This window comes from Cervus elaphus, chromosome 22 (assembly GCF_910594005.1).
Source record: "Cervus elaphus chromosome 22, mCerEla1.1, whole genome shotgun sequence".
Classification (NCBI taxonomy): Eukaryota; Metazoa; Chordata; class Mammalia; order Artiodactyla; family Cervidae; genus Cervus; species Cervus elaphus.
This window is the reverse complement of record NC_057836.1, coordinates 55,204,835-55,218,920: the sequence shown is the minus strand read 5'-3', so window position 1 is coordinate 55,218,920 and position 14,086 is coordinate 55,204,835. Positions and strand designations below refer to the sequence as shown.

General features: G+C 39.2%; 2 protein-coding genes across 21 annotated transcripts in view; both read right to left on the bottom strand.

The window, feature by feature from the left end:
• ANKS1B (ankyrin repeat and sterile alpha motif domain containing 1B) overlaps positions 1 to 14,086 on the bottom strand; it is a 1,073,060-nt gene that overhangs the window by 839,666 nt on the left and 219,308 nt on the right. The window lies entirely within an intron of this gene.
• On the bottom strand, positions 1,353 to 2,785 carry LOC122680108 (creatine kinase B-type). The gene has a single exon (XM_043881079.1). It carries the CDS (start codon positions 2,704 to 2,706, stop codon positions 1,561 to 1,563), a length of 1,146 nt encoding a protein of 381 aa, XP_043737014.1. The 5' UTR covers positions 2,707 to 2,785; the 3' UTR covers positions 1,353 to 1,560.

Here is a 14,086-nt window from a genome sequence, read left to right as displayed (position 1 = left end):
TTTTTTCACTTATTGTTTTTTAATTACCACTTTCTAAGAGACCCCAAAAGGCTGAGCAATACAAGTGTTGAAGGAACCCACACCCCATAATATGTATAGGCAGAGAAGGGTCAAAAGTCATTTTATATGACATAGCAGCTTAAAAGGAGACTTAGATAATTAACAAGATAGTAGAAGTAAAAAATAATGGAACATACATTGGAAAAATAATGGAGTGTACATGGGGGAAAAAACATGAAAAAAAATGCATTGTGATTTCCTAGGGATAGAAAATTAGAATATGTAAAAAGAGTCTCCAGAACAAACAAGCCATCACCAGAATAAAGGGTACCTTAAAATTCAGTCAAGAAAATTTAAGTTACTGAAAAAAATTTAGTGTTATAAAAATCAAATGGAGACAACACAGTTTTTAAAAGAAAAAGAAATCTAATAGGCATCAAGTATAAATTTTGCAATTAGAAATGTGTAAATAATGGGATAAAAAAAATTGAAGATCTCATAGTCCAAGACATAAGAAAAGAAAACTTCCCTGATCTGAAGGTATATGTTCAGATAAAAGGAGCTTACTAGTTCTCAAGAAGGATTAATTAAAAAAAAAAAAATCACACATATTTAAAGATAACCTGATGAAATTTTGACTCTAAAATCAAAGCTTTACCACTTTCTAGAGAAAAAAAACAAAAGCAAGTTATTTATACAAAGGAAAAAAGAACTAGATTAGCATATATTTTAATTCTACATATGTTATAACGCATATAATACACTGCTATTCTCTTTGCTTTAAATGGTCAATTATATTTTAAGGAGTTTAGAAAACGATGAAACAACTTTGTCTTTTACATTTACCCACATATTTATCTTTCTGGAGCTTTTCATTTTTTGGTGGATTAAAATTTCCATCTGATACCATTTTTGCCGTCTGCCTAAAGAACTTCCTTTAATCTTTATGTGGCTGAGTGTGTTGACAGTGATTTCCCCTGCATTTGTTCATCTGAACACTTTTATTTCATCTTTATTTTTGAAAGATATTTTCACTGGGAATAGAATTCTGATAGTTTTAGAATAGTTTTTTCTTTTAATGCTTTAAAGATGTCATTTCATCATTTCTGGCTCACTTAGTTTGTGACAAGAATTCTACTTTCATTCTTATCATGTACCTCTGAGTAATGCGACTTTTTTCTTTGGCTGCATTTAGGATTTTTTCTTTTCATCACTGGGTTTCAGTAATTTTAATATTGCTTGGTGTGACTTTCTTTATGTTTATTCTGCTTATGATTTATTGAGCTTGGATTTATGGGTTTATCATTTTTATCAAATTTTTTTAAATTTTTTTTTTTTTTTTTTTTTTTTGGGACAGGCCAAAACTCTAGTTTATTTCAGCATCAGCAACATCTCAGCCATCACAAAAATAAACTCTACCGAGGGCGACGAAGTCTCTACAGCAAGGCTAAGGGCTCAGCCCCCACACAGCGAGCCTCCGGGCGCGTGGTGGGCACGGCCTCGGCAATAAGTTAGGAAGCAGCGGAGGAGCTGGTGGAGGCGGCAGGTGCAGCCAGGGCCTCACTTCTGGGCCGGCATGAGGTCATCGATGGCCTGGCCCTGCTCCAGCCGCTGCTCCATCTCGATGAGCAGCTTCACCCCGTCCACCACCATCTGCACCAGCTCCACCTCCGAGAAGCCCAGGCGGTCCGCGTTGGAGACGTCGAAGACCCCGCCCACGGCGGCGGTGTCCACACCGCCTGTGCCTCGCTTCTGAAGCCGCAGCCGCTTGAGCACCTCGGGGAACTTCTCGTGCTTTCCCAGGTGGGGCAGCTTGATGTGCACCCCGGCCCGCAGACCCGTACCCAGGTTGGACGGGCAGGTGAGGATGTAGCCCAGGTGAGGGTTCCACATGAACTCGTAGTTCTTAGACTTGAAGAGCGTTTCAATCTGGGTGAGGCCGTTGCAGAAGCGCGTGAACACCTCCTTCATGTTGCCCCCCTTCTGCATGGAGATGACCCGCAGGTGGTCCTCCTCGTTGATCCACACCAGTAAGGTCTTATTGTCATTGTGCCAGATGCCGCGGGCGTCGGGCCAGTCGCGGGCCATGCCCGAGGCCAGCAGCAGGGGCAACACGGGCTTATCGAAAAGGAAATGGTCGTCGATAAGCTGCTGCTGCTCCGCCTCCGTCATGCTTTTGAGCGCATAGTACCTCCCAGCCAGGTCACCGTCCAGGCTCGACAGGGCTTCGACGGCGAGCTTCTCGATGGCGCGGCGCTCCCCGCGGCTGCAGTGCGGGGGGAGGCAGAAGCCGCGGATGCTGCGGCCCGTGCGCACCCGCGAGCTCAGCACGTAGTTGGGATCCAGGTCGTCGCCGCCCTGCAGGTTGTCGGGGTTGAGGTCCGTCTTGTGTTCGTCGGTGGGCTTATAGCCTCCGTGCCGGTCCTCAATGATGGGGTCAAAGAGCTCCTTGAACACGTCGTACGACTCCTCGTCGCCGGCCACGCAGCCCACGGTCATGATATAGGGGTGGCCTGGGTTGTCCACGCCGGTCTGGATGACGTCGTCCACCGTGAAGCCGCTCGGGGTGCTCTTCGCGCGCAGCTCGGCGTACAGCTCGGGGGTCAGTACCTTGGCCATGTGGTTGTTGTGGCCGCTGAGGTCGGGGAACTCATCTTCGGCCGGGAAACGCAGCTTCAGCGTGTTGTGGCTATTGGAGAAGGGCATGGCGGCGGCGGGTGAGCAGTCGGGCAGGGGCGGGGGCTCTAGGTCTGTCTGCAGCTCAGGGCGCGGCGCAGGCGAACAGCTTTTTAAAATTTTAATCACTATTTCCTCAACTAACTTTTCTGTCCCTCCTCACTTTCGTGGGACATCAATTTCATGTACCTTAGCTGCCTGGAGCTGCCCCCCAGTTCACTGATGCTGAGTTCATTTCTTTGTCTTTTTCCTCTTTTTCTTCATTTTAGTTTCCATTACTATGTCAAGTACACCAGTACTCTCTGCTTCTATCATATCGATATTAATCTCATACATTGTACTCTTTTTTTATTGAGGTATAGTTGATGTACAATATTACATAAGTTTTAGGGATACAACATAGTGATTAGCAATTTTTAAAGGTTGCTTCCATTTATAGTTACTATAAAACATTGATCATATTCCCCGTGTTGTAGAATATATCCTTGTAGCTTATTTATTTTATACACAGCAGTTTGTACCTCTTGTCCCCGACCCCGATTCTCCCTCCTCTGTGTTTCCTTCTCCCCACTGACAGCCTCTAGTTTGCTCTCTGTATCATGAGTTTGTTTCTTTTTTGTTATATTCATCAGTTTGTTTTATGATTTAGGTTTCACATATAAGTGATCTCATACAATATTTGTCTTTCTCTGACTTATTTCACTTAGAATAATACCCTCTAAGTCCATCCATGTTGTTGAAAATGGCAAAATTTCATTCTTTGTTTATGGCTGAGTAGACCCCAGTTTCCCTCACCAGCATCTCCACTAAATCTTTCTGGGGCCTCCCAGGTGGTGGCGCTAGTGGTAGAGAACCAGCCGACCAATGCAGAAGACTAAGAGGTGAAGGCTCCACCGCTGGGTCAGGAAGATAACCGGGAAGAGGGAATGCAGTCCATTCCACTATTGTTGCCTAGACAATCCTACTGACAGAGAAGCCAGACAGGGTCACAGAGAGTCAGAAAGGAGGAGTAGAATTGCTAGGTCATATGGTAGTTTTGTCTAATTCACATGTAAAAATATATACATAGTATACTTTTGATTAAGAAAAAAGGAAGGAAATAAATATGGAAAGGATAAACCAGGAAAAAACAGGTTATCTACAGGGAGTTGCTAGGAGAGTATAAGTTATGAAAGAGAAGTAGGCTTTCTCTGAAAATACCCATTTATATAATTTCAACTATTGGACTACATTAATGTCTTATATAGTCAAAAAGCAAAATCAAATCAACAAGAATGGGTTTTAAATCCTTAAATTTTATTACAAATAAAGACATATGAACTTAATTGTATACCAAATAGTTAAATAATTATGTGAAAGAAAAACAAAATTTGGAACACAATGCTGTTTCGATCCCTGTGGAAATATTATACTAAGGACAAAAGTAACTGCAAATAAATATTGAATTTTACTTTATACATTTGGTGGAATGGCGATATTGGTGTAACAATGCTGAGAGTGTGTGTGTGTGTGTATATCCCACAAGCACAAGCATAAATTTGTGCTGTAGAACTGAATAAACAGGCAATTATATTGATGCTATTGGGAACCAGGATTCTCACTATGAAAGGAAATACAAAATATAATTAAAGAATGAGGAGAAAGAAACTCCCAGTGTTAGATTAACAGGTATAAGTATGAACTCATGATTTTAAAAAAAAAAAAAAATATGCTTCCCAGCTTTATCACTGAGAAGGCCTAAAAGCAATGATATTCTATAGCAAGTAATAAGTATACTTAGGACCCAGACTTTGGTTTTTAAATATTTTTAAATATTAATTTCATGATTAAGACTTCCCTAGAAAAATGGATGATTTCAGGGCTGAGATAGCAAAAGTTCAGAGAGCATGAAACATTTTATTGTTCCAGAAACATTTTATTGTTGCTCGAAACTGATGGAGGGGAAAAGGACTGATGGAGGCATGTCAGTGGACAAAGTAGGGGCAATCTGAATATCACAATGGATAATGACAGGAACTGGTTATAATTAAATGATCTAGAAAAGAATCCATGAAAGGCTGTTGCTGAACCACAAAACACCAGGATTCTTGGCCTCCAAGGAGAAGAATTCAATTTGGGGCCAGAGATGAGGCTTGATCGCTCAGAGCTTTTGTGTAATAAAGTTTTATTAAAGTATAAAAGAGAGAAAGCTTCTGACATAGACATCAGAAGGGGGCAAAAAGAGTGCCCCCTCGCTAGTGTTAGCAATGGAGTTATATACTTTTTAATTAGCTATTACAATGAATCAAAAGAATGTCTGGAGGTTGTAAAGATCTTACTAGACCCACTCCCATAATTTACATTTTAAGATAACAGGATTAGCCAGAAGGTTTTCAGGAAGGAGGAACTGTCCTCAAGCAGGATACATTGTTGTTACATAATCCTTAGTACAGAGTTTAAACTGAGTTGTTTGTTGTGTAATCATCAGTTCCAGGCTTAAAGATAAAAGCATTTTATGTGACTAAGACTGAGGAATGTAGAGGAAAAACAGGTGGGGGGGGGGGTTGTCCTTTACTTCTCCTTGAGAATTCCAGACCCCTATCTCCTCGTGGGGGACCCGGGACTTCTTATCAACCTGCCTGGGAACTGACTCTCTCATCCATGAGTTCAAATAAATAACAGAGGAAGAAGAAAGAGATAACCAACAAAAAAAGAAATATAAACAATACTAATAAATAGAAATAAGAATAATAATAGAAATATAAAATGGCAAGTTTATATTGTCATTTATGAAATTTTGCAATTATATAATTGATAAAAGCTATCATCAGTGAATAACTGATGGTAACAATTATCGATGAATGCTGAGACCACTGAAGGGTACGACATTGACAGGTAGTATATTCACACGGTTTCTCAGAAAACTGCCCCACTGATTACTTATAAAAAGCTAAAATTCCAATATGATCAAGCTTTATAATTGACCGTGCCTTCCCGCTGCCTTCAAACTGAGTCTCAATTCTGTATCACGGTTTGCAAGGCCTTCCCTAGCCACTACTTCTTTCTCCAGTCTCCCACTGTTTCCTTGATCCCAAACCTGAATTAAATTCTTCATGATCTATTTAAGCCTGTTTCACAAACCTAACATTCTCTCACCTGTAGGTGAGACATGCTATTCCCTTCTTGAAAAATTCATTTCCTTCTTTTTTATCTGTTTGATTGACATTCATTCTCAATGTGTGTGTGTGTGTGTGTGTTTGTACATATGTGTTTGTGCTCAGTCATGTCCAACTCTCTGCTACCCCGCGAACTGTAGCCCACCAGACTCAGTCCATGGAATTTTCCAGGCAGAAATACTGGAGTAGGTTGCCATTACCTACTCCAGGGGATCTTCTCAACCCAGGGACTGAACCTACATCTCTTGCGTCTCCTACGTTGGTAGGCAGATTCTTTACCACTGAGCCACCTGGGAAGCCTACTCATTCTTAATGTCTCAGCTAAATATGACTACTTCTAGAAGGCACACCTCAGAGATATTGTGGGTTCAGATATAGGCTACCACAATAAAGTAAATATGGCATTAAAGCAAGTTACACAAATTTTTTTTGGTTCCCCAGTGCATATAAAAATTAACCTTAGGTCTAAAAAATGTACATAATTTAATTTAAAAATACTTTGTTGCTTAAAAAATGCTAACTATCATCTGAGCCTTCAACAAGCTGTAGCCTTTTTACTGTTCAAGGGTCTGAAATATTGTGAGAATTACCAAAATGAGACACTGAGACACAAAGTGAGCAAGTACTGTTGGGAAAATGGGCATCAGGAGATTTGCTCAATTCAGGGTTATCACAAACTTTCCAGTTGTAAAAAAGGCAATATCTGCAAGGTAAAATAAAGTGAAGTACAATAAAATGAGGCATGCCTGTATAACAAACGATCATTTATTTCTTGCTTTAAGGCCTGGTCTATAGGTCCCCAGATTGCATGCTCAACCCAGACACATTTTATCAGACTACAATGGGCTATGTTAAACAGCTTGTTTTTTGTTTTGTTTTGTTTCCTATACCTTTGTTTGTTCTTTTCACTGTCTGAAGCAGACTTGTTTGTTTTTCAAAGTTTATTCATTCACTCATTTGTTCATTCATTCATATTTATTCAACAACTGAGGCAATGTGGCTGGTGATTCCTCCAACTTTTATCCTATACAAGGAAATGCATCACTGCCCTTCTTTTGTCATGGACACACATATGAGTGCACACATATACACACACACACACACACACCATACATACACAATCTTCAAATTCTGCCCCTTCCATAAATTCTCGCATTAATAGAAGTTAACTATCTCACACAGTTTTCTTTTTCCTTTCTAAAACTGTAGTACCCATGAATCTACCACTCAAACAACTTATTTTTATAAATATTTTAGTTATTTATTTAATTCATGTATTCATCCAGTTTTGCTCATCTCTTTGGTGTTGCCTTTCTTAAACTATAAAATCCTGGAGAGTAAAAAAAAAAAAAAAAAATCCTCAGCAATCAAGAAAACTTTGAGCAATACCTGACAATGATAACATTTCAGAATGGTGCACAGTGATGAAACAATAACTGGTGACTAACAGAAGGAAAATGATAGCCTTGATAAACATTGAAGGACAGGTTCTTCTTGTATTGCAGTTTTAAGTATCCTATAACTTCTGTTCAAATCCTTTACTTGTTAAAATATGCAAAATTTAAATAATTGGTAAAACTTGCTCAAGATTTTATGCTTTGGGGGAGAGAATGTATATTCATCAATGCAAGTAACTGAAACATAGGATAGTAAAATGAAAGAATTTTTATAAAATTATTCCATTTTAATTTCAACAAACAGGTGCAGGTCCTGATAAATGTAACCTAAAGATTTAATTCAGTGAAATCCTCTCCTTCAAGCGTATTTAAAATAAGCTGTTTGCATTTTCCTGCATATGATTATTCTAACCCTGAAAGCACCTTTAAATATGGATTATAAATCTAGCTGCCTTAAAATAAAATTTAACGGGTTTCCCCACAAATCTTTGGTATATAAGAAATTGACTTAACAGAATTATTTTGAGCTTAGAGGGTTAAACCTTCTGACTAAATAATTCATGCTTAGTTTTTTATGTATTTTAAGTTTACCAAGGTTTGTACAGAATATATTTTTAAAATGCTAAAATATTGCTAGCGCTAGATCTTCTAATGTTGTAATTTTTTTGTTGTGTTTTTCCTCCTCCAAGAGGGACATTTCACAAAAGGAGGCACCCCTTGATCAGGCAAAGTATCTTCAACACAGTGCTTAAAATCAACTTGGAGGATCTCAAAGCCTTGATATTCCTGAGATTTTGCCATTCTAAAACCAGGATCCACAGCTTCTAATCAGAAACTAACCTCAGAGTATGCTAGAGAATTTATCTTCTACAGTTCAGTAAAACCTGCCCTTGACAGGCTCAGATCATTGGCTTGAAGAAGTAAGAGCTTTGCTTAATGACCGCAGAGCAGTCTTCTATTAATATCCCCTGTCTGCTGAACTGGTACTCATCTCTTACAGTATCTATGAGGAATGCAAGAGACCTAAAAATTCTACTGTGCTGAGTGTTTCCTACAAAATTCAGCCTTGGTTTGCATGCGATCTCAGTCCCAGGAAACAATATGTGACAACTGAACTTTGTCACCACGTCTCAACAACTGTTAGTTTCTCTACCTGGGACACAGGCATCCTAACCTGGCTCCTGAACCATTTTGCCTATTTCATATTTCAGGACCTTTCAGTTATACTCCCACTTTCAGACACCAACAGAGGACACTTTGTGGTTGCAAGTGGCAGAAATCTAATTCAAACTAGTTTAATCATAAACCAGAACTTATTATCTCTCAAAATCCAAGGAAGAATTAAATAACAGGATGCAGATGAGCCTCAGTAAAAATTAATCATCAACAGAAATGCTGCTGATACTTTCTGCAGTTTAGATCCATTCTCTCTTACAGTCATTGTCTTTCTCCAAAAGGTAAAAAATGTAACCAACAAAGTTTTATGTTTTACATCTCAAAGTTTCTTCAGGCATCAGAAAGAAACATGCATCCTCTTTTTCTCAATTCCAGTTTTTAAAGTTCTGAAAATAATTCTGATTGGTCTGACTTGAATTAGGCCAATCTGATGAAGAGCTATAAGGTGATCAAATGTCCTGGTTTACTAGGCGCTAAGGAGTTTCCAGGGACACAGAACTTTCAGTGCTAACATCTGAACAGTCCAAGGGCAAACTGTGCTGGTTGGCCATCCTAAGTCCTGTATGGAAGTTGATGATCCCAAGGGAGTGGGAGAGAGGGTAATGAGAAGTTCCTTTTACTCTACAGACAAGGCCATAGGTGCCCACTAACTTAGTAAATGAATTGATGGGCTGCGGTAGGTTACAAAAGCGGCCACAGTTCTTTGGAGCTACTGTCACCAACAGGTGGAGGCTACTTCTCTATTCCCGGAGTGCGTGTTAGCCTTGGGACATGTTCTGGACAAAAGCTGTATTGAAAGCAGTCTTGTATTAGTCCCAGACCTCTTGAAGGCTTTAACTCATCCTCACCCTTAAGACGTGAGATTGCAACATGGTACCTCTCTAGCTAACCTGCTGGAGCGTACAAGGCCGTGTGAGAGTGGCTGCAGGCACCCCCCACTCATCTGAAGATGTCATTAATTGGACAGCCCCACCTCATGTGCCAGTTGGCTGCAGTAACATAAATGAGACCAGCCAAAGTCATCAGTCAAACCAATCCACACCAGAAGAACTACCCAGCAGATTCCAGCCTAAGGGACGAACTGCAGATGGTAAAAAATGATTGTTGTTTTAGGCTATGAAGTTTATGGCTGTGTATTGTGTAACAAAAGCTAACAGATGCTTTGATCTATAAGATTACAGTTGATTATTTATAATAGAAATGTAAAAACATGTCTAACATATTTGGAGTGCTTAGACTCTTTTAAAAAGGTACTGAATTAATTAACCAGCATCCACTGCTCTTCTCAAAATGTTTGTGTGTTTCTACTGGTATACATCATGTGTTAGGGTGTCTCTCTTTATGATTCCCAAAAATATATTATTCTCTTTCATGCTTCATGTCTTTACATGTATTCTGCTCATATGTTCACATGTCATAATCCTCCTCTTCTTTTAAACTCAGTTTAGTTACCACTTTTGGAAGTCATTCTGAACTTTGCTCTCCTCCCCTGGAAGATTTCCTGCTTGGTACTCTATTTCCAGGATGTATTTCTGTATTTATATCCCAATCCTGTCTTAAAATGATTCCTTTACAGATGTGTCTCCTCAATATTCTCAAGGTTCATTAAGCCACATCTTTGCACTCCCAGTAACTAACAAAACCTGGCATAGTGTAAGGATACCATAAAAGTTTGAATAGGAAATCTAAAATAGAAGTATCTTTAAGGTGGTTTTGGGCATAAGGTATTATGTACTATTATTTCTGTGATCAACCTCTGTATAAGAGCCATTATATTTGGCATATTCATATTAATATTTAAATTACAAATGATAGTTATTCAAAAAGAATAATATAATTACAAAAGCAACTGTAATACAATTTGAGTCTTGAAAATTTCATTTCAAGCTTGACTTTGCTATAGGCCCAAAGTTTATAACTCATTTCTAAATAGGAGTCAAATAATATCAAAATAGATTTGTAAATAAGAATAGAAAGTATGAACATAATCAGTTCTCTGACAGGTGGGTTGGAGGCTGGGATGCATAAAACAGTAAGGAATGTCCTCCATGGGCTAACGTGGGAGGGATCATTTGGCGTCCTCTCTCCACAGGCAGATGGAGGCATTTTTCCCCTGCATAGCTTCTGAGAAGGCAATAAGGATGGAGGATTGAGATATCCACGTGGAACAAGCATGGTATTTGGCTTGGATTAAAAATAGAAAGAGATGAACTTCCCCAGGGAGAACTAAATTACCCAAGACAAGACACTTCAACATTCCTAGACTTGTTTCCCTATTACTGGGTGTACAACAGGTACTAATATATAAATATAAATAAATGCATTAAAACTTCTGTATATATTTTAACGGAAACTGTGCCCATTTCTAAAGCAAAATTATATTCCCATTCTGCTTCCTGTCATCAGGAAATGAGCTTCTCCAGCTTAGTCATGGCATTCCTAAGCCAGACCGAGAAACTGAGAGATAAGAAGCTGTCTGGTAGTTCTCCAATTAAGACTCAGGAAGAGTGCCACATTTCTGACATTCCTTCAAGTCAGAAGATGTTTCCAGGACTTGATAGAAAAAATGGTAAATTTATACACACACACTCACTTACTTCCCATTTCTCCCAAAATGCCATTCAAATGGCAGAAATGTACTTGTAAAAGCAGAAACACACAAAGGTAAATAGAACAACAGAGGAAACTAGAGTAACAACATTCTAGAAGCTGTAAAGAAGATATATGACAAATGACTAAACAGACTTGAGAAAACAAAGATGTCTTAAAAGTCTTAAAAGTCAACACTGTGATACCACAAAAGTCTCATGGATTTCACGCTAGATATATCTAGAAGCAGAGAGGAAGGAAAAGGCAAAAACTGAGGAACTATATGAAAGCATGTTTAAATGGCAGTCAGATCCCCATATGCTTTCCCCACTCTTTATAGTCTAATGACTCTCTCTTTCTCAGTCTTACAAAAGCCTGAAAGAATTTTCTCTGAGGAGAGCAAAATAATTGTTTAAAGTAGTCACAGTTTATGGTACGGTAAGAAACTGACAACAGCCTGAGAAAACACAGGCCTACAGAATGCTGACATCCCTGAGCCCCAGTTGGCCCTAAGAACTTCCCACTAGGAGCTTGAAAGAGTGATTTTCTAGGAGTAATGTCTATCTCAAGAGGAAAGATCAAAAGATACTGAGATCAGTTTCTCCAACAAAGCAGCTCAATTGAATCAACCCAAATCAAAGCTCAAATGGTATCCAGAAGACCATGCAATAACTGTTGTACATTTCACAACAAAATTTACTTCCAACTCTAGAATTGTACACCCAGTCTAAATATCAATCAGGGGTAAGGATAGATTAAAGATATTTTCAGGAAATTATTGGAAGATAATGCTCCATCAAAACAAGAGAAGACACAAGATATAAAAAGTAGAATCCAACACAGGAGAGAGGAGACAGGGTTCCCTAGACAATCAAAGGTGAAGAGGGCTCTGAGGTTGATACCTGTGCAGAAGGAGTAGAAGATGACCAGTGCAGATCTGAGCAAATAGAAAGGCTTAGGTGACAGTCTTCAAAGACATAAGACACATAAAATATCCGACAGATCTACATAGCTTGAGACAATATGAGCTTAGACTGGTATCGACTATATATATACATATATATATATAATTACAACGGGAAAAAAGACAATTATTTACCGGAGGGAAAACAAAAAACTGGAAAAGGAATCAAGAGTTTAATATACAAATCAGTAAACATATTTGTCAACAAAGTAAGTGGAGAAGATTGATCTTACTCAAATTATGCAATTAATTATTGGAAAGACCCTGATGCTGGGAAAGATTGAAGGCAGGAGGAGAAGGGGATGAAAGAGGATGAGATGGTTGGATGGCATCACCGACTCGATGGACATAAGTTTGCACAAGTTCCAGGAGTTGGTGATGGACGGGGAAGCCTGGCGTGCTGCAGTCCATGGAGTCACAAAGAGTTGGACACAACTGAGCAACTGAACTCAACTGAATATATTGGAAAGAGAATAATGGGACATATACATACGTGTGCTTGTGTGGTGTGTAGGGAGTGAGATGAATTTTCAAATTCCATAGTGGTAAGTCAACAAATACTACCTAAAACTGAAAAGCTAAGTAGCAAAACAAACAGGTTAGAACAAAAGGATAAATACTGACATAATCAAGTAAAAGAGATGAAAGTGAATGGAGGGAGAGAGGAAGATGGGCAGGAGACTGCTATTTCTAATAACAATAAATTTAATATAAACATTTGACACTTTTAATAATATCCTTTAAAACATATTGACTAAAATGAAAAGACAAAAGTATAATTGCTATGGCAGAAAAGGTTTGAGAAATCCAGCCTGGCTGGGGTCCACTGGAACATCATGGCAGCCTTCTCACACTTCCAAACAACCTAGGGAAAAAATGTTGATAGAAAGAGCACTAAATTTGGATCCTAGCTTTAGCAGATAATGGCACTCAAATGGCAGAAAGTGAAGAGGAACTAAAGAGCCTCCTGATGAGCGTGAAATAGGAGAGTAAAAAAGCCAGCTTGAAACTCAACATTCAAAAAACTAAGATCATGGCACCTGGACTCATTCAGTCAAGTTCAGTTGCTCAGTCGTGTCCGATTCTTTGTGACCCCATGAACCGCAGCATGCCAGGCCTCCCTGTCCATCACCAACTCCCGGAGTCCATTTGCCATGAAATGATGGGATATGGATGCCATGATCTTAGTTTTCTGAATGTTGATTCATTACTTCATGGCAAATAGATGGGGAAAAAGTGGAAACAATGAAGGAGTTTATTTTCTTGGGCTCAAAATCACTGCAGATGGTGACCACAGCCATGAAATTAAAAGACACTTGCTCCTGGGAAGGAAAGCTATGACAAACCTAGAAAGCATATTAAAATTCAGAGACATCACTTTGCTGACAGAAGTCCATAAGACAGGGAGGCTTGGCATGCCATGGGGCTGCAAAGAGTCATACACTCTGTTATTCAGAGACTTAGTGACTGAACAATGACTCTTTGCTTGTCACAGAGGTACAAAACCTTTTTATGAAGGCCCAGTGTATATGCATGCTCAGTAGCTCAGTTGTGCATGAGTCTTTTGCAACCCCATGTAGCATGCCAGGCTCCTCTGTCCATGAGAGTTCCCAGGCAAGAATACTGGAGTAGGTTGCCACCCGTTCTCCAAGGAATCTTCCCAATCCAGGGATTGAAGCCACCTCTCCTGCATCTCCTGCATGGGCACACGGATTCTTCACCACTGAGCCACCTGAAATTGCCCAGCCTCTAGCCTTTTTGCACCATTCAGTCTCATAAGTTGCTACTGCTACACCCAAGGATCAGCATGACGGCTGTGGTAGACTTCATTCTGGGCTGCTACATATTCCAATCATCAGGAAATCATAGCTCCCAAGTACTAAAGAATTTAAACAAGCTGCTATTTTAGAGGCATCAATCAAATGTCATTCAAAAGGTAAAGTAATATTCACTTCAGTATTTTAGAGGAAAAAGCTGTGAGAGGTAACACACTAATAGAAGAAATCTTCTATTTAGTATAACTATAAAAAATAATCAAGACTTTGACCCTCCAAAAAGTCTACACTATAATTCTAACACATGAAATACTTAATAAACTCTTGTTACTGGGTAAATGAGAAGGAAATTTC